The sequence below is a fragment of the Rhinolophus hipposideros genome, assembly GCF_964194185.1.
Source record: "Rhinolophus hipposideros genome assembly, chromosome: 13".
Lineage (NCBI taxonomy): Eukaryota > Metazoa > Chordata > Mammalia > Chiroptera > Rhinolophidae > Rhinolophus > Rhinolophus hipposideros.
The window spans coordinates 194,617-215,346 of NC_138059.1; the positions used below are offsets into that span (position 1 = coordinate 194,617).

The 20,730-nt window shown below is 58.4% G+C and overlaps 3 protein-coding genes across 9 annotated transcripts in view; all 3 read left to right on the forward strand.

Moving 5' to 3' along the window:
* ARHGAP39 (Rho GTPase activating protein 39) overlaps positions 1-13,145 on the forward strand; it is a 55,739-nt gene extending 42,594 nt beyond the window's left edge. For 2 of the 3 annotated variants that reach the window (XM_081070314.1, XM_081070315.1), the window contains exons 7-11: positions 8,918-8,991; positions 10,029-10,228; positions 10,886-10,977; positions 11,369-11,538; positions 11,661-13,145. In XM_081070314.1, the coding sequence (XP_080926440.1) occupies positions 8,918-8,991; positions 10,029-10,228; positions 10,886-10,977; positions 11,369-11,538; positions 11,661-11,855 (731 nt within the window). In that variant the 3' untranslated portion in view covers positions 11,856-13,145. Of the gene's footprint in view, positions 1-6,048; positions 6,142-8,917; positions 8,992-10,028; positions 10,229-10,885; positions 10,978-11,368; positions 11,539-11,660 lie in introns of all 3 variants that reach the window. The other variant, XM_081070316.1, reaches the window with a different exon arrangement.
* Positions 13,146-13,537: 392 nt separating this feature from the next.
* Positions 13,538-16,513, forward strand: LOC308506451 (UPF0598 protein C8orf82). 3 transcript variants are annotated; one of them, XR_013994707.1, is made up of 4 exons: positions 13,538-14,074; positions 14,636-14,684; positions 14,948-15,842; positions 16,090-16,513. XR_013994707.1 is itself a non-coding variant. In XM_081069973.1 (3 exons), the coding sequence occupies exons 1-3, from the start codon at positions 13,913-13,915 to the stop codon at positions 15,391-15,393; spliced, it is 657 nt and encodes a 218-aa protein (XP_080926099.1). In that variant the 5' UTR covers positions 13,538-13,912; the 3' UTR covers positions 15,394-16,513. The 3 variants fall into 3 exon arrangements, 1 of the variants encoding a protein (XP_080926099.1); XR_013994708.1 differs by having other exon boundaries at positions 14,948-15,475; positions 15,529-16,513; XM_081069973.1 differs by having other exon boundaries at positions 14,948-16,513.
* On the forward strand, positions 15,725-20,256 carry LRRC24 (leucine rich repeat containing 24). Of its 3 annotated transcripts, none has more exons than XM_081069964.1 (5): positions 15,725-15,842; positions 17,676-17,938; positions 18,070-18,348; positions 18,505-18,673; positions 19,337-20,256. In XM_081069964.1, the coding sequence occupies exons 2-5, from the start codon at positions 17,771-17,773 to the stop codon at positions 20,239-20,241; spliced, it is 1,521 nt and encodes a 506-aa protein (XP_080926090.1). In that variant the 5' UTR covers positions 15,725-15,842; positions 17,676-17,770; the 3' UTR covers positions 20,242-20,256. The 3 variants fall into 3 exon arrangements, with proteins under 3 accessions (XP_080926090.1, XP_080926091.1, XP_080926092.1); XM_081069965.1 differs by having other exon boundaries at positions 15,728-15,842; positions 16,990-17,938; XM_081069966.1 differs by lacking the exon at positions 15,725-15,842 and adding an exon at positions 16,320-17,107.
* The last annotated feature ends 474 nt before the right edge of the window (positions 20,257-20,730 follow it).

Consider the following 20,730-nt stretch of genomic DNA (forward strand, 5'->3'; position numbering starts at 1 on the left):
CCAGAGCTAGCAGGTACGTGCGGATAGATGGAGCACCTCCAAGCAGACACATGCATCCCTTGAGGGCCACATCCTGGGTCTCCACTGGGACGTGGGAGTCCTTGGGGAGCCTTTCTTTTGGCACCGAGGCCCTGACGAGGCATCCACGTCTCAGCCTGGCAGTGTCCACTCTGCTCCAAGGCCACTGTGCAGTTGCCCTGCCTGGCGAGGCAGTGAGGCCACAGTCTACCCATTTGCTCTTACTGCACTCGCTTTCAGCTCTTCTGCAGCCTGGGAGTGTTCCTGAGAGCAGGGAGGTCGTGGTGACAACTGCGTAGAGTGGCCCAGCAGTGGGTTTGGTAAGACCAACAGGCTGCCGGGGTGCTGTAGGCCACATGGGTTCTGAGCTGCCCCAAGGGGTCAGAGGTTAGGACCAGTGGAGGTGGCCACCTGCTGACAACTTCCTGGTGCCAGATAAAGGACCAGCTTCTGCCCTGGGCTTCTGAAGTCCACACCTTGGGTTCATCTGGGCCCAGGCCTAGCCTGCTCAAGGGAGGACTCAGTGCCATGGTTGTGCCAACCAAGCAACTGGCCTGAGTCCTGGGCCCGGCCAAGTGAGCATGAAACAGGACCCGAAAGAGCGCCTGTGTCTGCAGCACACCATCTGCCACACCAATGGTCATGGGTATTCGTAGACCATAGCCATGGAACCAGCATCTGTACACACACGTGTGAAAACACGCACACACACACTCACATGCTCACCACGGCCATGTAGGTCAGACATGCCATAGCCTGTTCTGCAGGAGTGACCATGCACCCTGTCAGCCTGGGCTTTGCCCAGCCCAGGTGTGGGGGGCCAGGGCATGTGTACACAGTGACGGGGCCTCAGGGCAGGGCAGGGCAGTGCTGGGTCCCAGGGAAGGGGCACTGAGCACAGCACCATCCAGCATGTCAGCCATTTGGGAACAAATCTAAACAGCCATAATACATTCAGCCATGCATGCAGTTTTTGAAGCAGAATCACTGACCACAGCAGACAGGTCTCACCAGGCAGCTCCTGCCACGTGCACACACAGACTGGCAGGCAGCCTGGCTCTGCCTGGTCTTCTCAGGCCTTTCCAGGAGAAGGTAGGCTCCCGATGGCTTCTGGTTCACCTGAGCTTCTTCCTAAGGCCTTGCAATGTCACTGCCTTGAGCTGGAGGCTTGGAAGAGTGTCCATGCAGCCTGCAGGGCCCCAGGGAGAGCTTGCAGAATGTAAAAGGTGAGTGAGCAGTGTCCTGGGGTTGAAGGCTCCCAGAGCCGTTCTTCCCGGCCAGGGCTTCTATGGAGATCTTGGCTTGCAGGCCCTAAGTGGGGCCCAGCAGGACACTGTCTTGGCACAGAAATTTGTGTGCCTTTGTCCTAGCATTTGTGCTGTGGGAGCCTGGCCAGCGGGTAAGAGGGACTTGGGGCAGCCTAGGCAGCCATGGCTGCCTGAGCCCAGGTGGTCTCAGAGCGCCGTGTGATCTGGGCCCATAGAGGGAGATGAGTTTCTGTGGTCACCCAGGCAAAGACCCATGTCTGGACTGTGGGAGCTGGTCTCACATCTGTGGCACGGGGCTGCTCCCCCAACCAGAAGCCTGTCCCCAGCCCTGAGACCCGCTCCCAAGTGGGCATGTGCTGCAGGCCCTGGCCAGCACTGAGCCCTCAGGAGAGGCCTCGTGCTCCCTCCCACTGGGCACCCACTATCAAGAACGTGGGTGCTGGCTGCTGATCAGAAAGGCAGGCCCCCTCTGCCACAGACGATGGAACCTGTGCTTAGAAAAGGAAACTGCAGCCTATCTTGGGAATGCCGGCGAGGGCAGAGCTGAGCCTGCCCTGTCAGGCACCTCATTCTGAACCATGCTTCCAGCCTCCGCTTCCAAAGCTTTTGATTCATCTGCCAGCTTGTGTGTGACATCTGTGTGGTCACCACCCTCTGGGACTAAGGTCATGTGGTGAACCCTGCTTCATGTGCCCCTCACCCCTCAGCCTCGTCTTACACGTGGTCACAGCGCCCTGCCAGCCCCCAAGGTGACTTCACTGCTTATCTTCCCAGGACCCCCCTCAGCAGGCTCTCACAGACATTGCTTGGCAGTGGGCACAGCAGCCAGCAGCTCTGCCATGTGCTCTACAAAGGAGCATGGTGAGGGCTGCAGACCGTGGGGCTTCCATTCACTGCCGCGCATCTCCTGCATTCACACCTGAGCAGCACTTAACAGCTTCCAGGTAGAGACCATACATCAAACACATGCATTTAATTGGACTTAATCTTGAACTCCTGCTAAAAGAACAGTGAAGGAATTTATAAAAGGCAAAAAACAAAAGTCACAAAGGAATGTAAAATAATGCAGCCATTGTGGAAAACAATGGCAATTCATTAAAAAATTAGACATAGAAGTACCATAAGATCCAGCAGTTTTTCTGGGCGCATACCCAAAAGAATTGAAAGCAGAGACATGAACAGGTATTTACATACCCATGTCCACGACAGTATATTCACAGTATCCAGGAGGTAGAAGCAGTCCGTCGAAAGGTGAATGGATGAACAAAATGTGTTTATACACAATGGAATATCATTCAAGCCTCAACAAGGGAAGAAATTCTGACACAGGTTACCACGTGGATGAACCTCGAGGACATTATGCTGAGTGAAAGAACCCATCACAGAAAAACAAATATTCTGTGCATCCACTCATTTGACACCCCCAGAGGAGTCAGATTCAGAGAGACAGAATGTAGTAAAACTGTAGTTACCATGGGTTAGGGGCAGGGAGAAATGGAGAGTTGTTTAATGCTACAGATTTTCCACTTGGGATGCTGAAAAAGTTCTGAAGACAGTTGGAGGTGATGGTTGCACAACAATGTAAATGAACTTAATGCCACTGAACTGCACGATCAAATATAATGAAAATGGTAAATTTTATCTTATGTATATTTCATCACAATTAAAAAAAGAATGAAACAGACAAGGAGGAGGAAGAACTATGTTTTGGAAGCTGAGAAGCCCATGGACAAGTCACAGAAAACTGACTTGGCAGACCAAGAAAGGTGGATCCCAAGCAGATGGCAGGAAAGCTCAGAAGCCAAAGCAGGTAGCAAACTTTTAAAAGCTCAGTAGTGGGTGGAGCCACTACTATTCCTCTAACAATGGTTTTGGAAGGAGGTGACCTTGAAGATGAAAGCAAAAGGACTAGTTCAAAATCTGTTTATAACAACAACAAAAAAACAGCTACAGTGGAGTGAGGGAAAGCATAGATTCTGAATCCAGGGCATTTGGACTCAAATCCAAGCCACATTTTCAAAATAGACCATATTCTGAGACTTAGAAATCTCAATAAATGTTAAAGAATGTAAATCATAGACAGTGTGTTCTCTAACTACAAGGAATTAAATTAGCAATCAGTAACATGAAGATATCTGAAAAATCCCAAAGTATTTGTACTACTGAATGACCCATGGGTCAAATAAAAATCAAAAGGGAAATTAGAAAGTATTTTAAATAGAAAGAAAATGAAAACAAAACATGCTGACTTTGTAGGATGCAGCCAAAGCAGTTCTTAGAGGGACATTTATAGCACAGTATTAGAACTACCTGTGTTAAAAAAATAAGATGGGAAATCAATGATCTCAGCTTCTACTTTAAGAAACTTTAAAAAAAAGTAAGTAAGTTATATCAAAAGTAAGCGGAAGAAAGGAAATAAGATCAGAGTAGATAACAGTCAAAGAGAACATAGAAATATCAATGATGGTTCTTTGAGAAGATCAATAAAATTGATATACCTCAAGTTAGACTGATCAGGACAAAAATAGAGAAAACAAGAATTATCAGCATCAAGAATGGCAGACGCTATTACTACGGAGTCAGCAGATGTTAAAAGCATAATAAGGAAATGTTATGAACAACTTTTTGCCAATAAACTTGACAATTTAGAGGAAATTGACAAATTCCTTGAAAGATACAAACTACCAAAGATCACTCAAACATCCAGAAGAATCGTATATCTATTAAAGAAATTTGACGTTTAAAAAGTTTTCCACAAAAAATTCAAGGCCCCCCCCAAAAAAAAAAAATTCAAGGCCCAAATGGTGAATTATACCAAACATTTTATTGTTTGTTTAGCAATTTTTTACAAACTCATCCTGAAATTAAAGTAGAGGGAATATTTCCCAATTCATTCTATTCTAGAATCAGAAAAGAGCATTACAAGAAAGAAAAGTGCAGACCCTATCCTTCATGAACATAGTGCAAAAATTGTTAACAGTATTTTAGCAAATTGAATCCAACAATATATAAAAAGATAATGCATCTTGAATAGATGGGGTTTGTTCATTAAGTCAAAGGTTGGTTTAACATTCAATTGTCAGTTGTGATTTGAACTATTAATAGAGTAAAAAAGGAAAACCATATGATCATCTCAAATGTAGAAGCAGCATTTGACAAAACCAAAAGTAAAACTGAAAACTAAAACTTCTAGAATAAAACATAGAAAATCATGGTTTTCTTGAGTTAGGCAGTTTTTATATGTGATACTAAAAGCACTGCCTATAAGAGAAAAACATTGATAAATTGGTCTTAGTCAAAATTAAATCTGCTCTTCAAAAGGCACTGCTAAGAGAATAAGAAGATAAACCTGTTAAGATAAAGCAGACAGGCACGGAGAGGAGTCTGGAGGGATCCGTGTGGTGATGGATTAGAAATGGAGGCCTCAGCATGGAAATACTTGCAGATGTATGTGCAGGTGCCAGTACACACGTGACTTTCCTGGCTCTCTCTGTCAGCCCAGTAGCAGTGAGCGCACCTGACACCCAGATCTTGGTTTCTAACCCCTCTTTCTACTAAAAGAACCAGAGCTCCTGGGAGAAACAGCTGCTTCTAGGGCTGGAGCTGTGACAGAGAGACATGCTGGAGGGTGAGGGGATGCGGGTGAATGACAGGAGCTCCCAGTGCCCAGAGCTGGAGCAATTCGAGTAACAAAATAAAGTTATTTTAGATTGTGACCCAAAGTGTAAAACCAATGTCTGTAATTCCATAACGATGTAAGAGTGGTTAGATGATGATGATGATGAAGATAGATAGATAGATAGATAGATAGATAGATAGATAGATAGATAGATGATAGTAGAAGGATGGATGGAAGGAAGGAAGGAAGGAAGGAAGGAAGGAAGGAAGGAAGGAAGGAAGGAAGGAAGGAAAAGATGATAGGTAGATGGACGGATGATAGGTAGATGATAATAGAAGATAGATGATACATTAACAGTAGGTAGATGATAGGCAGTTGAGATAGATGATAGAAAACAGATGATAATAGAAGATAGATGACAGATACTAGTTAGATAGATAGGTAAATAGATGATAGAGGATAGCTACATAGACAGATGATGGGTTAATAGGATACAGATAACAGATGATAGATACGTAGATAGAGAATAGACAGCAGACAAATGGTAGGTGATAGAAGCACACACAGGTACGTGGCTATCCTCCCGCACGCTGTTTAGGTGTCCCACTGTTGGAGGAGTCAGAACTCACTCCACCCTTCGTGTGTACGTGCAAAGTGACTTCCATGTGGAGTCCCCGACAGAGGGGTAATATCAACTGCTGTTACTTTTTGCAGACTGGGAGGTGTGCCTGGGCCCCTCTCTCAGTGCCTCCAGCACCAGCTCATTAAAGAAGGGGGGCTGCACCCCTGCCTTTCTGGGGCTCAAGGGTCATGAGCGGACCTCCTGTGTGCAGAAGGACCCTTGGCGCCTCCCCCAGCCACACAGCCAGACATGCTCGCACACGCATGCGCACATCTGCGTGGTACACACACGGACCCTGCCTGTCCTCGGGTGTGAGCAAGAGGCAGCCACTTACAGGACACTCGCCTGCACCAGCACTCCCGGGCTGGCCCCCAGCCCCCAGCTGGGCCTTGGCCAGTGGAATGCAGCAGGGCTGCGGCTGGCAGGCCCACGGGCCTCCTCTCTGCTACCTGTGGGGTCCCTGTGGGCGTGTGTTCCTAGCTTTGTGTTCTGTGGTCCTCATGGCTCTGTTTGCTCCCCAGTGACACAGCACATGAAAGAGCTCCTGGAAAGGAACACTAAGAAGAAGTCCAAGTTGAGAAAGAAACCCAAGCCCTATGTTGAGCAGCCGGATGGTAGGGCCTTTCTGCAGCCCTGGGCTGCGTCTGCACAGCTCTGCTCTCCGGCCTCAGCCGCCTGCCTCTTCTCTAACCACTTCTGGGCTGGGGGTTGGGGGTGGGCACTAACCCGCAGGCCTGTGGCCTCCTCCTGAGCTGGCTGGAGGCCCCGGGTCAGTGACCAGTGATATATAGTTCCCGGGAGAGGCCACACCTGCCCTGTTCCTTTCTCTGTGCTACTCAGAACATTGTCCAATTTGCATGCTGGGTCTCAGTGGGGAGGGGGCCAAGGCCTGCTGGGGGCACCCCAGGTAAGTGCTTGACCTTAAGCCCTGGTGTCACTGGGGCAGGGGGCAGAGCCTGGCAATACCTGCCCGGGGATTCTCCGCCTTCCCTGCCAGCCCCCCATCCCTGGCTCAAGAGCCCCACCCTGTCCAAGCTCTAGGGAAGCTCTGCCCCCCCAAGGCTGTGCCCTCCCTGCTGGGACTGCTGGTGGTCCTATGGCTGTCGTCCAGCCTGGCTCTGCCTCTCTTCCTCTGAGACCATGGTACCTCAGCGGGCGGGAGAAGGGGCAGCTGTGACCCAGGATTCCCAGCTGCTCTTGAGCCACTCTGGTCTGGGATGGGGAAGGTGCTCTGAGCCTCTGCCTGAGCCCGTTCCTGAGAGTGGGGCTGCCGCAGCGAGGTGGGGCTGGGGGCACAGCGGGCAGATTCCTCTCGGCCTGGGCCAGGCCGAGCAGGACACTGGAGCCTGAGGTGGTGTTGAGTGGGGAAGAGTACGCTGGACCCCTGACCCCCAAAGGTCAGTGCCAAGAGATGGCAGGTTCAGCCACAGCCTCCCCCCCGTCGAAACAGATGGGGCAGTGGGTTGGGAACAGAGCACTCCACACCACCGAGGGTTTCCCCGGGCTTCCCGTGGGCACTGCCTGACCCCCTGGGCATTCAGACATGCACGGTCCTGGCCCAGGAGACTGTGCCCATGGCAGCACACGGTGCAAAGGGCTCCTGGCATGCATGACCCCAGTCCCTGGTCTGCCCACAAAACTGACACCAGCAGCTGCTTTTGCTGGGCCCTCACTGGGCACCAGGCTGCACGGTCAGCCCTTTACAGCACCTGTGACACAGGTGTCGTTCCTGTCCCTGTCCCACAGAGGAGGAAACTCAGGCCCAGAATGGCTGCGTCTGGCCATCAGCAGCCAGGAGGCTACAGGCACAGCCTTTTCAGATCACAGGCTGCTGGAGACGCGGGTCAGGGCATGTCACCCCAGTTGTCCCCACGATGAGGGACAGGAGGCACTTGATCGAGCGGTAGGTGGGCACAACCCCAGTGTGAGGGAGAGCGAGTCCTTCTGCAAGGTACTCCCTGGGCTCCCAGTGCTCAGAGCACAGCCTGGATCCCACTGCTCAAGCACCGTCCATTCTCCCCAAAGCAAGAGCACACCAGAAGGGCCTCGTCGGCCTGTGGCAGATGGTAACAGGTACTGTGTTCCCAGCTAGTTGATCAGAGGCTGCAGCTGGGACTCTGCCAGGTATCCATGGGTCCCCACGGACCTGAAACATTTTCCAGGGTTTCAACATCTGTGAGAAATGTTTGGTTTTTATTTTGATTACTCCAAAAAATCCCCTTACCAGTTATAACAGCAGAACTATTTTGTGAAAGTTAGAAATGAGATTTTCACAGACTGAGACGTGTTTGTGTTCTGCAAACTGGGGTCCAAGGATCCCCATGTCCTCAGACATCCAGAAGAAACTGCTTCCTTTCCGAGAAGATTCCCGCAGTTGGGTTTGAGGCTTGGGTCGGCCCCGCCCTGGCATACAGCCGGCACTTGGGCAGGCGGGCCCAACAGGCGCAGAGCCTTGAAAGGGTCTGTCCTGAACCTGCACGTGTCCAGCCCTCTGTCTGTCCCTTGGTCTGTGGATTCGGCCTGATGGCTCCTCTCCGTTTGGCCTCAGTGTACTCTCTGGCTGGCTGCTACTTCCTCTTCCCTTCCTTTCCCTAGGCCAGCAAAAATGCTCCATACATTTCAGACCCCGCCCCGTGGGGTCTCCTCTCCCCTCATCCCTGTATCTGGACAGCCCCCTGGCCAAGGTCCTTGAGGTCCTTGCCCTCAGAATTCCGGCACAGCCGTCTGCCATGACCACCGACTAGAACTTCTGCCAAGGGTGGAGTCTTCAAAAGCCCCCAGCCTCAGGCAGAGCCCAAAGGTATTGCCCTTCCCAGTGACACCCAGGCACAGGACACAGGGCACCTGTCCACACTTGTCCCTTTCCACCGTGGGCCAGGCCCAGGGCCTCCCTTCCCCCCTACCCCTGTTCAGGCAGTCCTCAACTAAGCAGGACCATGTATTGGCCCAGACAGTGGCCTCTTGAATGCCTCCAGGCTTGCTGCACGTGGAAATGACCCTTCTCAGGCACCCAGGGCCAGCTGGGGTAGGAAGCCTGGTGTTCTGAGCCCCTGGGATCCAGGCCCAGCCCTGTCCTGTCTGTGGCTCCTCAGTGTTGATAGCCTTATCCCCAAACTGACTTTCCTGGACGTGGGGGTTGGGGGGTGCTAGCAGAGGGGTTCCTTCTCCAGCCTGGCTCTTCTGGAGGTGACAGAAGTGTCCCTTTCTCTATGTGGGTTTCTGCTCCAAAGGACAGTCCTGGGGAATGATGGCTCACTGCCCTGGCAAGGGGCTGGAAGGAGCTGCCTCTCCTCATCTCTTTGCTGCTTCCTGCCCCAGCCACGGCTGGCCTGCAGCCCCTGTGCCCCCCCCCCACACACACCAGGCCGACCAGAATCCATTCTTTTCCAGGGGTAGCGATCAGCACGTATGCCAAGTACTGCTACCACAAGCTGCAGAAGGCGGCCCTGACTGGGGCCAAGAAGGTACCAGCTTCCCCCAGGATAGCCAGGCAGGAGGGGGTGGGCTGTGCTGGTGATGCCTAGCAGGGTCCAAAGGGAGGTGGGGGCAGTGCTGTGGGAGCCCACCTGGCAGGCAGCCAGGGACGGCCTCGGACAGGGGCACACCCCCAGCTCAAGTGCCAATGCAGGCCAAGGGGTGTGCCAGGCCAGGGCACCAGGTCCCGACCTAGTGAGGACGGCAGCGACCCCAGCTGCCCCAGGCCTCCCACCATCCGGCTGGCGTGGCTAGGTGCAGAGGGCAGGCCCGGCTCCCAGAGGGGACCCTCACCCCTGGCAGGTGGGCTCGGAAGACCAGCACGTGTTCCTCTGCTCACACTGGGCCCAGACTCATCACAGACCTGCCAGGGATGGGCACCACCCTACAGACAGGTGAGCCGGTCCCAGGTAGGTAGACAGGCAGATGGTTCCAGCAGCACCTAACACTGCTACTCTGACACCTGCCATCTGGCAGAGTGGCAGCCACCCCCTTGCACAGCCCATCCCATCTTCCTTGGCCCCATAGAGGACGGGAAGCCTCAGTATACCACACAGCTGGGCCTTTTCCCCTGGCCTATTGGGACCTGCAACCATCCTCCCCTCCTGCTGCCTGGACAGTGCAGCATCTGCCCTCCCCATACACACCTTTCGACTCGCTGCCCATCCAGGAAGCCCCTGGACCCTCCTGCACTCCTGGAAGACAGCTGCCTCACTGTCCCCGAGCCTGGTGCCCCCTCCCCACCGCCTCACCCCTGAGTGCATTGCTCCAGCCCTGCCACAAGCAGACTACACCCACCCCAAGGCCACCTCACGTGATCCCTCTGGTCCCAGGCAGCTCCCAGACTGGCCTACCTAGGAGTCACTCCCACCTGGCTCCCTTGAAACTTCAGGATGCTGATGGTGGCCCAACAGGGAGCTCTGGCGGGTCAGCAGCCTGGAGCTCAGGGATGAAGGGAGATTAGGGTGGCCTAAGGGTGTGGGCAGAGGCGGGCAGCGGGGCCACCAGCACAGCGCTGTCTCTGCAGGGGCTGAGGAAGCCCAACGTGGAGGAGATCCAGCATGCCAAGAACGCCGTGTTCAGCCCGTCCATGTTCGGCAGCGCGCTGCAGGACATCATGAACATGCAGAAGGAGCGCTACCCCGACCGCCAGCTGCCTTGGGTGCAGACACGGCTGTCTGAGGAGGTGCTGGCACTCAACGGCGACCAGACGGAAGGCATCTTCAGGTGCCCTGCCACCTGGGCCCTGGGTGTGGGTCCTCGGGCAGATGGGCCATTGGGCTCCAGGCCTGGGTAGCGAAGTCAGCCAGTACGGCCCCGAACGGCCAGCATGCGGGTGAGAAGAGGCGCCCTGGAGGTAGTGGAAGAGCCAGGCCACTGTGTGTGGCCAGGAGAGGCAGGGCAGGCAGGGGCCCACCCTTAGAAGGCAGTTCAGCAGGGCTGTCCCCCTGAATGGCAGCATGCCCAAACCCAGGCAGGACAACTGGCTAGGGACAGTGTCACTGCAGAAATAGCTACCAGGGGCCTGGAGGGCACTGGGACACCGACCGTCGGTAGGGCCTGCGATATGACCTGGAGAGATGTACCAACTCCACCAGTCCTCACCTGTGAGTGGGGATGACAGTCCCTGCCCCATTGGGGGTGACACATGGACACCGTCACCTGCTCTGATGACTCACCTACCCAGGCCTCAGAAGGACAACTGGGGAAACAGGCTGGTGGGTCTGGGCCTCCGTGGCCCTGCAGAGGAATGCATCTGCTGGGGGCACGGGCCCCAAGACACACCTCCCTGGTGAGAGGGAGGCCAGTCAGGTCGGAAGGGGATGAGCAGTCCAGACTGGAGGAACTCGGGTTCCTCCCTGACGCCCGCTCTGTGTTCCGCAGAGTTCCTGGGGACATTGATGAAGTGAACGCCCTGAAACTACAGGTGGACCAGTGGAAGGTTCCTACAGGCCTGGAGGACCCCCACGTCCCTGGTGAGCCCCCAGCTCCCTGGGTAGCAGGAGCAGGCCTGATCCGCATAGTTCAGACAGCCGTCCCCGGGGTCCTCCCTCCCTTCTTGCCTACTCACAGTAGCTGCACAGCCCTTCCTAGAAGTCCTTTTGCGCATCCATCCCGCCATAATCCCCCAGGCCTCCAGGAGCAGCCCACGCCCTCAGGTCCAGGAGCTCGCTAGCCTTTGGGCCCGCGCAGCCCACCTTGACCGGAAGGACCCTTTGTAGTCTGGTTCCGGCCACCGGCCCTTCAGGCCGCCTGTTGCCCCTTTCACGCCCTCCGCGCGGTTCAGGCGAGTGCTCCACCGCACCGTGTTCTATGCCGGGGTGCCAGGCCCCCGGGCCTGGCTGAACCCTCGTGCTGTGCCCGCAGCGTCGCTGCTGAAGCTGTGGTACCGGGAGCTGGAGGAGCCCCTGATCCCGCACGAGTTCTACGAGCAGTGCATCGCGCACTACGAGAGCCCCGAGGCCGCCGTGGCCGTGGTGCACGCGCTGCCGCGCATCAATCGCCTGGTGCTGTGCTACCTCATCCGCTTCCTCCAGGTGCGCTGCGCTTCCCGCCCCGCCCACGGCCCCTGGCCCCGCCCCGCGCCCCGCCCACGTCCCACCCAATCCCGGGCACTCCCTACCCCGCGCCCGGGCCCACCAGCCGCTGCCCCGCGCAGGTGTTCGTGCAGCCAGCTAACGTGGCCATCACCAAAATGGACGTCAGCAACCTGGCCATGGTGATGGCGCCCAACTGCCTACGCTGCCGATCGGACGACCCGCGTGTCATCTTCGAGAACACTCGCAAGGAGATGTCATTCCTGCGCGTGCTCATCCAGCACCTGGACACCAGCTTCATGGAGGGCGTGTTATAGCACGTGGGCCGAGGGACCGAGGGTGGGGACAGAGCCGAAGCTCGGGTGCGCCCGGGTAGGGGAGCACGCGGGGAGGGGGGAGGGAACGCCCCAGCCGCGGAGGTAGCATGCCAGGCTCCGCCCATGCCCGCCCCAGCCCTGGAACCCCCCATCTCCCCCACCCAGGCCTTCGCAGGCAGGGCAGAAGGGCTACAGGAAGGGTGCCTCTGGCCCCCCCGCCTCGTGGCCAGTTCCATGGGCATTGCCTCCCCACCGCCGGCCGTAGGTCAGCCCCGAGAAAGTGCCTTCTGTTTCCTGGAGCCAAGTGACACTGCCCCTCCCGGGCACCCGAGAGCACACGCCAACCTCCCCGGGGTGAGCTGCCTCCCAGGGGCTCCTGCGCTCAGCCTGGCCCTGGCCTGGGCCCTGCCAGGCTGCCCCTCTCTCCCTAGGCCTCGCGGCCTGCAGCTTCCACCCTCTCCAGTCCCTGCCCTCCCATTCCCCCGCCACCTGTGGCCTCCATCGTAGTCACTGCACAGGAGTTTGGGGGCTCCAGGGCACTGGGCTGTCCTCCACCAGAGCCAGGCCCAGCTGGTCCAGGGCCCGGTGGACTATTTGGGTGGGGAGGGGCCCCCAAACCAAAGTCCCCTGGGGGTCAGGGTTGGGCAGGCATTCTTGGGGCAGGGTGGGGGAGGGGCGAGAGTATTTTTTCTTTGTGTGACTATAAATTCAGAATCTGTCCTGCACCCTAACCCGCCTGTGTATAGACATATAAATAGTGAAAGATATAAGAACTACATTTGCTAATGACATAGTTTTAACTCAAATGCTATTTATCTCCGAGCCGTACTAGCCCGTCCTCTGTGCAGAGCGAGTTGCTATCATTCCTTTATTTTCTTCTCCGCTTTCTTGGCGTCCGACCAAAAACCGAACCTTGCTCCATCCCCACTCAGGAACTGCAGCAGATGAGCGGGAAGGAGCCGAGCTGGGGGGCCAGAGGGCGTCCAGGACTGCCCTTCCTGCAGGCCAGAACTGGGGGAGGGGGTACCTAGACTCTCAGTTTGTACATTTTCCACTTTGGAATTTTGAGTTCCAATTATAAAACTTAATTTCTCCCCAGTTTTTATATATATATATTTTTTAGAGTTGAGTTTTTATTTATTAAAAAAAGAAAAAAGCCCAGCCGTGCAGAGGCCCCAGGTGACTATGGGGGTGCGTCCTAGTCAGGTGGTCTCAGGGCCTGGGCCGGGATGGCCTGGCCACAGACTGACAGGTGACAACTCTTTGTGTGAATAAAGTACATATGGAAACTTGCGAGCCATGGTCGCTGCCTGTTTTCTCCCAAAGCTGCAGGAGTCTCGTCGGGGGGCTGGGCAGCTTACCACAGTGGGCAACCGGTTGCTGATGCGGGCATCTGGATGGATAAGTCGGGGGACAATGTGAAAAGTGGCCAGTAGGAGTTGGGAGGGGCGAAGGTGGGGCGGAGGCAAAGAGCAAGGCTGCTTCCCGAGGTGCTGGGCCAGGAGGGAGGCTCCAGGTAGGTGCGCAAGGTGCGAGGCCGCTCTGGGCCACCTGCCGCCACTTGGGGTATCGGATTTGACCCTGATTGCCCGGGGACGTGGGCTTTTTCTGACCCGCCCTCCTCCCAGCCTGGCATAAGCATCGAGGCAGTCAGTATTTATTCACCACTTTATTCAGCACGTAGTTGGACCCGCAACTGCCGCGAAGAGCTGTCTGCCCAGCCGATGGGGGAGGAGACAGGCAAGTGCAAGTACCTAGCCGATGTGCCGGTGACCAGCCTCTGAAGGCAGAGGGACAGAGCCCCACCCCCAGCCCGTCTCCAAGTTCATGAACCCACCTGCACCCACGTCTCACGCACTCCGCCGTCAGGCGGCCCTATCCCCAGCCCGACGGCAGGGTGGGCCCCCGGGAATCCGGAAAACCGGCGCGGCCAAGCCGGGGCAAGCTCCACAGCCATCGCCGGAACCCAAAGTGCAAGGGTTCCACTGCAGGGGGACGCGTGTTCGCGCAACACCGCCTTCACGTGACCCAACGGCCGCTTCCGGCGCCAGACAAGTATGTGGCCAGCGTGCGGAGCGCTCCGGGCCTGGGCACTGCCCTTGGCGAGGTCCCCCAGGGCCCGGGCCTGCGGTGGGGTCAGGGGCGTCTCCTATACTCAGGGCCAGAGCCCCGAGCCCCGCACACGCGAGTACTTTTATTACGTGGATCATCAGGGCCAGGTGGGTTGGGGGCGGGGCTGGAGAGGGCCCCCGCGGAGGGGCGGGCCGGAAGGGTGGGCTGGGTCTCCCAGGTAAGTGGACCTGGCTCTGCTGAGCTAGGGGAGCGCTCTGAGACTGCGGCGCCCACCATCCGCCGCTCAGGAGGGTTGGTCCCCCAGCTGCCTACCTTACACACGCCCCGCGCGCTCTGCATCCCCAGTTCTTTCTCCACCCTTCGGCCACCAGCCCTGGGCCGCCCCACCTGCTTTGGGAGCCCTGGCGGGGGCAACCGCCATTGCTAAAGGAAGCAAGTCAGACAGCCTCCACAGAGGAGGTGGCAATCAGATTATAAACTTAAAAGGAAGGAAGAGGCACGGGAATGGCATGGCACCTCAGTGAAACTGTGCACAGGAAGCACAGCCCGGGTGTGGGGTAGATACGGGCAGGTCGGCAGGGCACCCAGGTTTACCTTCTACACGCCTGTGTCGGACCCTGGCCCGAGCTCAGGCCTCCCCGGACCTCCCCGCCTCGGGGCGCTTCCAGCTGGGACTCACGGGCCACGGCCTATCCCTCTGTCTACAGCTTTTCCTGGATGACTCCAAAATGAAGAATTTCATCACCTGTTTCAAAGGTACCATTGCACCCCCCTTCCCTCACCTTCCTTATCCCTTCCGAGAAGGCCCTGGAGGGCTCCGCTCCCCAGCCACACCCGCAGCAGGGGAATGGGTACCCTAAACTCAAGAACCCCGCTATCTAGGGGAAGCCAGGGCGGCCCTCCGCCAGCCGTGCCGGACCTTGGCGTGGCCGAGGGGAGCCGTTTGTCTGGGGGAACAGGGCTCGAGGATCTCGGGCTCCTGGCATTGTGAGCGCCCTAGTCCCCCCTTACTCCCACAGACCCGCAGTTCCTGGTCACCTTCTTCTCCCGTCTGAGACGAAACCGCAGCGGGCGCTACGAGGCCTCTTTCCCCTTCCTCTCGCCCTGCGGCAGGGAGCGCAACTTCCTGCGCTGCGAGGACCAGCCAGTGGTCTTCACTCACCTGCTGGCGGCGGGCCCCGGGGCCCCGCGCCTCTCCTACTGCGGCGGCGGGGAAGCCCTGGCCGTGCCCTTCGAGCCCGCGCGCCTGCTGCCCCTGGCCGCCAACGGGCGCCTCTACCACCCCGCGCCAGAGCGCGCGGGCGGCGTGGGTCTGGTGCGCTCCGCCCTGGCCTTCGAGCTCAGTGCTTGCTTCGAGTACGCCCCCGGCGTGTCCGCGCTGCCCTCGCACGTTCGCTGGGAGGGCCGCCGCCTCGCCCTCACCATGGACCTGGCGCCACTGCTGCTGGCCTCCCCGCAGCCCTGAGCGTCAGACGCCCCGCTGCGGGCACGCCCGGTCCCACCGCCCCTCCCGCGATCCCGCCGCTGCTCCCGCCTCTCTTGCCCACGTCGTTGCGCACGCGCCACTCGGAGAGCGCGCAGGCCCAGTGCGCGTGCGCAGCTCAGGGCCCCCTCAGCCCCGCCCGCCCGGCGCTGTCCGAGGTGCTGCCGCTGCCCGGGTCGCTGCCCGGGTCCCTACCGACGGCGCGGAGAGGCGGGGTCACGGGCACTTGTACTCCCCACAGCCTGGGCCTGGGGCGCCCTCCGGTTCCGTCCGCGCTCAGGATACAAGGCCCGAGCGGCCGGGCAGGAGGCGCGGGGACCCCAGTGAGCGTGCGCGACGGGCGCCTGCCCCTCCCCTGCCCGGCGCTGCTCGGCGCTGCTCGGCCGGGGCGCCGCGGGCTCTGCGGGGGAGCCGCGCCGCGGGAGCGTCAGGTGAGGGGGCGCCCGACCCAAGGTCAGCGAGTGTGGGGGCGGTATCGGGGCACTGTCCTGGGTCCGTACTCAGCGCGTACTGAGAACGCCGTGCGCCCTAGCGGGGACCGCGCCCTGCCCTCAATGTTCCGCGACAGACCCGTGTTGCAGGGGACGCCGTGGGGGACCTAGGCACCCGGCTTGGGCCTGGCCCTGCGCCCGAGGGCGTCCCATGGCTTCCTCCCTCTCCACTCCATCCCCCTCACAGATGGGCGCCCCGGAGACAGTGACAGCCACCGCCGAAGCCTGTGTTTGACGCCCCGCCCCCCGCCCCGTCGGATTAAGGGGTTATCTACTGGGCTAAAGGATGTCTGGGCAGGCCTCCCCTGCTCTTCCTGCCTGGGCCCTCGTCCCTGCCCAGGCCTGCCTTTCGACACGGACTGGCTTCTAGGGGTGTCCTGTGAGCAGCAGTGCCCTGAGTCCTGAGGAAGAAGCCACGCACCTTCTCTACTTGAGAGGCCTGGAGGCGGGGTGGGCGAGCCCCGGGCAGTCCTTTTGCTCAAGGAGATGGATGCCAAGGGTCCAGAGAAATCCCCCAGCTTCTTGGGGTTCATACACATCGTGAGACACCTGGGAATTGCCTCTGCCTGGGCCAAAGCTATTCCATTAAAACTTTCGCTGTGCCTACCTCATCTCTAGTGACTTTAAATAATCATGAGTTACACCTTAGGGTGAGATTTAAACAAACACCAAAGTTACTTGGTACCTTTCCCCGTGACTCACTAGTGGGGAGACCTGATGAACAGGCGGGTGTTCAGAGTGGGGACCGTTTCAGGTGGGGCTTGAGGCTGGGTGACAGCACACCCTCAGCCCGGGTCCCCACCTTTAAAACTGGATTCATTATACCTGGAACTAGACCCAGGTCTTCCCATCTCTCTAGAATCACAGTTGCATGTGCATAATTCCCCACATACTACACCTTCCTGCACAGTCCGGAAGGTCACTGTTGAAACTACATTAGGAAACCAGTTGGTGGTTCAAGACTCTTCCTTCACACCCCAGCCATTCCAGGGCCCAACCAAGCCTCAAAGACAGGCACTTGTTGGGGGGTCCAGCATGAATAACATGCCCATAGCCCCTGAAAGGACTTTCCTATTGTTTGTTTCAGTCTCCCAATTCTGTAACGAGTTCCCTGAGAAAAAGCCTTCATTCCAGCTAAAAGCCCCAGCCCAGCAGGGCAGGGGCTGCACAAAGCTGTGCGTGATGTGGCTGGTGGCTCCCCTAAGGTCAGTTCTGCCCTTGTCCCCCATCAAGTCTCAATAGGTGAATCCCAGGGTGAGGGACAGAGCACGAGATGTAGGGATAAAATGACTAGACAACACTGGGTGAAGGTAAGGCGAGGGCAGGGACACTAAAAGTGTAGGGCGTCAGGCCTTGTCCTGGGAGCGCAAAAGGGACTTCTGCTCTGGACTCTGTGCCTTATAGAGATCTCGTGCCCAGCCCCAGAGTGAGGAGTGAACAAGGGGACATGTCAGCCCAAGCCTGCTCTTTCCCTGCTGACCCAGACCTCCCCAACCACATGGTCTCGTCTATACCCTGCACCAGCCTCTGCACCCCAGATCCCCGCAGTGACTGGTCGCTAGAGGGTAGACGGCCGTGCTGCCCAGACGTCCACGTGCCTGAGCAGGAAGAGTGCCAGGCAGGGGCGGGGCCAGAAAGAGCAGAGCTTCGGTCTGGTTTTGTAAAGGAAACGAACGTTTTATTTATCAGTCTCTTAAACTGATTTGTAAACTTTCAAACATTAGACATGAGGTGAGCCTCCATCCATGCCCTTCCCTGGCTCTCAAACATTAGGGGCAGGCTTCAGGAGGCGCACCCCACCCGGGCCGACTATACTGAAGCTGGTGAGGAGGCTGCAGCTTCGTGGTCCGCAGCTGGACCCACGGGAGATGGCCCCGGGGCCGCCAGCACTGCTGCTGCTGTCGCTGCTCTCACTGCCTAGTCTCCCGCCCGGCGCCACTGGCTGCCCGGCGGCCTGCCGCTGCTACAGCGCCACGGTGGAATGCGGGGCCCTGCGGCTTCGCGTCGTCCCGCCTGGAATCCCGCCTGGGACGCAGGTGGGCACTGGGAGGGGCCGCCACTACAGGAGGGGTGTGTGTGAACGTCCTGTGGGTGGACGGGGCCCCTAGGCTAGAGGGAGACTCCCTCGGTGGCTTGAACAACCGCCCTCCCTCCCTCTGGCCTGCAGACGCTATTTCTGCAGGACAACAGCATCGCGCGCCTGGAGCCAGGCATCCTGGCGCCTCTTGCAGCCTTGCGACGTCTCTACCTGCACAACAACAGCCTGCGCGCCCTGGAGCCAGGCGCCTTTGGTGCGCAGTCACGCCTGCTGGAGCTGGCACTCACAGGCAACCGGCTGGGTGGCTTGCGTGTGGGTGCCTTCTCCGGCCTGGCCCAGCTGCGCATACTCTACCTAGCTGGTAACCAGCTGGTGCAGCTGCTGGATTTCACCTTCCTGCACCTGCCGGTGAGGGGGGAACGGGGAAAAGGGGAGGGGTGTTCCGGTACTACAATGCTCTGCGGGTCTGGAGTGGTGAAGGGGACAAGTCAGCCCACCCTAGCCTGGTAAGGGGATGTGTCCCCCAGGGCCCCTTTTCCTGATGATCTGCTGTCCTTACTTCAGCGACTACAGGAGCTGCACCTGCAAGAAAACAGCATTGAGCTGCTGGAGGACCAGGCCCTGGCTGGGCTCTCATCCTTGGCACTGCTGGACCTCAGCAGGAACCAGCTGGGCACCATCAGCCGTGAGGCCTTGCAGCCCCTGGCCAGCCTGCAGGTCCTGCGACTCACAGGTACCTCTTTCAGGGACTAGGGGTCTCATGCATGTTTCTTCCTTGGCCACAGTGCTGGCAGTAGGGAGTAGGCCCAGGTGTGCAGGGGCCTCCGATGACAGTGGTTCTGAGCATTCTGGAGGGCTACACCAGCAGGAACCATATTATAACCCTGGTAGGCACAGGGGTGCTGGTAGGAGCACAGCTCGGAACCCTGCGTAAGGAAGACAAAAAAGGTACAAGTCCCTGAACAGACAATACAGAGTTAAGGGGCTTGCATACTTTGGGGGCCATCAGAGGGCGGGCAGGCAGAAAGTGGAAAGATGAGACCAGGACTAGGGGCGTGTCCGGGAGACAGCCCCTGAAGACAAGGCTGACAAGATTTGCAAGGTTTCAGTGCTGGCGAGATGTCCATGTGGTTACCAGGCTTCCCGTAACATAGTGGGAGAACCTGCAGGGAGAGACTTCAGAGGCAGCAGCTTCCTTGGAGATGGCTAAAGTGAACTGAACGTGCATCACAGAGCTAAAGGGGGAAGGAAGAGCCTGCCCACACAAGTAGGATGCAGGGGCCCCCCACTCTGTGGGAGGTGGCAAAGGAGCTCCTGCTCTGGGCAACAGAACCCCAACGTACAGGCTATGATCTGGGACCACCAGAACTACCTGCCCACCGCTCTCTGCCCACAGAGAACCCATGGCGCTGTGACTGTGCCCTGCACTGGCTAGGGGCCTGGATCAAGGAGGGAGGCCAGAGGCTGCTCAGTCCCAGGGACAAGGTTATGTGTGCAGAGCCCCCACGCCTGGCACTTCGGAGTCTCCTGGATGTGTCTGGCGGTAGCCTCATCTGCATCCCGCCTTCTGTGCACGTTGAGCCGCTGGAGGTGACAGCCAACCTGGGTGAGGATCTGCGGGTTGCCTGCCAGGCTTCAGGCTACCCGCAGCCTTTGGTAACCTGGAGAAAGGTGGCCCAGCCTCGCGAGGGACACCCGCCGGCCCAGGCCCAACCAGAAGGCGGGGTGCGGGGCCCAGGCGGACACGGGGCCTCCGACACGGGCAGCGGCATGCTGTTCCTCACCAACATCACCCTGGCGCACGCCGGCAAGTACGAGTGCGAGGCCTCCAATGCTGGCGGCGCCGCCCGCGTGCCCTTCCAGCTCCTGGTCAACCTGTCCCGGCAGCAGCAGCTGCAGCTGGCACCGCCGCCGCCCCCGGAGCCCCTGCACGAGGCGGGCAGCATGGCCTTCCGCGCCCTGGGCCTGGCCACGCAGACGACCGTCGTCGCAGCCATCGCGCTCCTCGCCTTCACGGCGCTGCTGCTGGCGACTCTGATTTGCCGCAGGCGCCGCAGGCGGAAAAAGGCGCCGGGGCCACCAGGGGAGGGCGCGCTGTTCGTCAACGACTACTCGGACGGGCCCTGCACCTTCGCGCAGCTCGAGGAGCTCCGCGACGAGCGGGGCCACGAGATGTTCGTCATCGACCGTTCCAAGCCGCTCTTCGCAGAGGGTCCGGCCGAGTCGGCCGAGGGATCTGCGCCGGGGCTCGCACAGGGTCTGCCGCTGCAGCCACCGGCCGCCTACGAGATCCACTGTTGAGGGGCGGGGCGGGCGGCGCGCGCTGATGACGTAAGCCCCGCGGATTGGCCGGCCGGTGGGCTCGCCTCGCGCGCGGTCAGTAAAGGGTGGAAGCTGCGCAGTGTGCGGCGAACCGTGTGTGGGGTCTGGGGGCTCCAGGGGTGGGGCGGGGCGCGAGTGTCTGCGGACCCCCAGCTCTGCAGACAGAAACCCTGGGGTGCAAACGGAGGATGGCCAGGGAGGCTGCTGACAGCCCCACTAAGACCATCCAGAAAAGACCCCTCCTAGAATCACCCCGAACGCTCGCTCTGCAGGGCCTGCCTCTGGCTCCGCAAGCCCGCTGGAGGAGCTTGGGCGCCAGACTGTGGAAATGCCCAGAAGGGCTGTGCTGCTGGAGAGTCCCCAGCGGGGGAGGAGAAGGGGCAGCAGACCAAAAAACAGCTGTTAGCCAGCGGCCGGTCCTTGGGCGACAGCACAGCCAGGATGAGGCACTCTGATCCATTAGGACAG

Excerpts from the sequence above, each read along its gene's own strand:
- LOC308506451 (XM_081069973.1), top strand. The coding sequence starts at position 13,913 with ATGTGGCCAGCGTGCGGAGCGCTCCGGGCCTGGGCACTGCCCTTGGCG. Across the intron at positions 14,075-14,635 it reads ACGTGGATCATCAGGGCCAG|CTTTTCCTGGATGACTCCAA; the intron begins GTGGGTTGGGGG and ends CTCTGTCTACAG. Across the intron at positions 14,685-14,947 it reads TTTCATCACCTGTTTCAAAG|ACCCGCAGTTCCTGGTCACC; the intron begins GTACCATTGCAC and ends TTACTCCCACAG.
- LRRC24 (XM_081069965.1), top strand. The coding sequence starts at position 17,648 with ATGCCCTTCCCTGGCTCTCAAACATTAGGGGCAGGCTTCAGGAGGCGC. Across the intron at positions 17,939-18,069 it reads GAATCCCGCCTGGGACGCAG|ACGCTATTTCTGCAGGACAA; the intron begins GTGGGCACTGGG and ends TCTGGCCTGCAG. Across the intron at positions 18,674-19,336 it reads GCAGGTCCTGCGACTCACAG|AGAACCCATGGCGCTGTGAC; the intron begins GTACCTCTTTCA and ends CTCTGCCCACAG.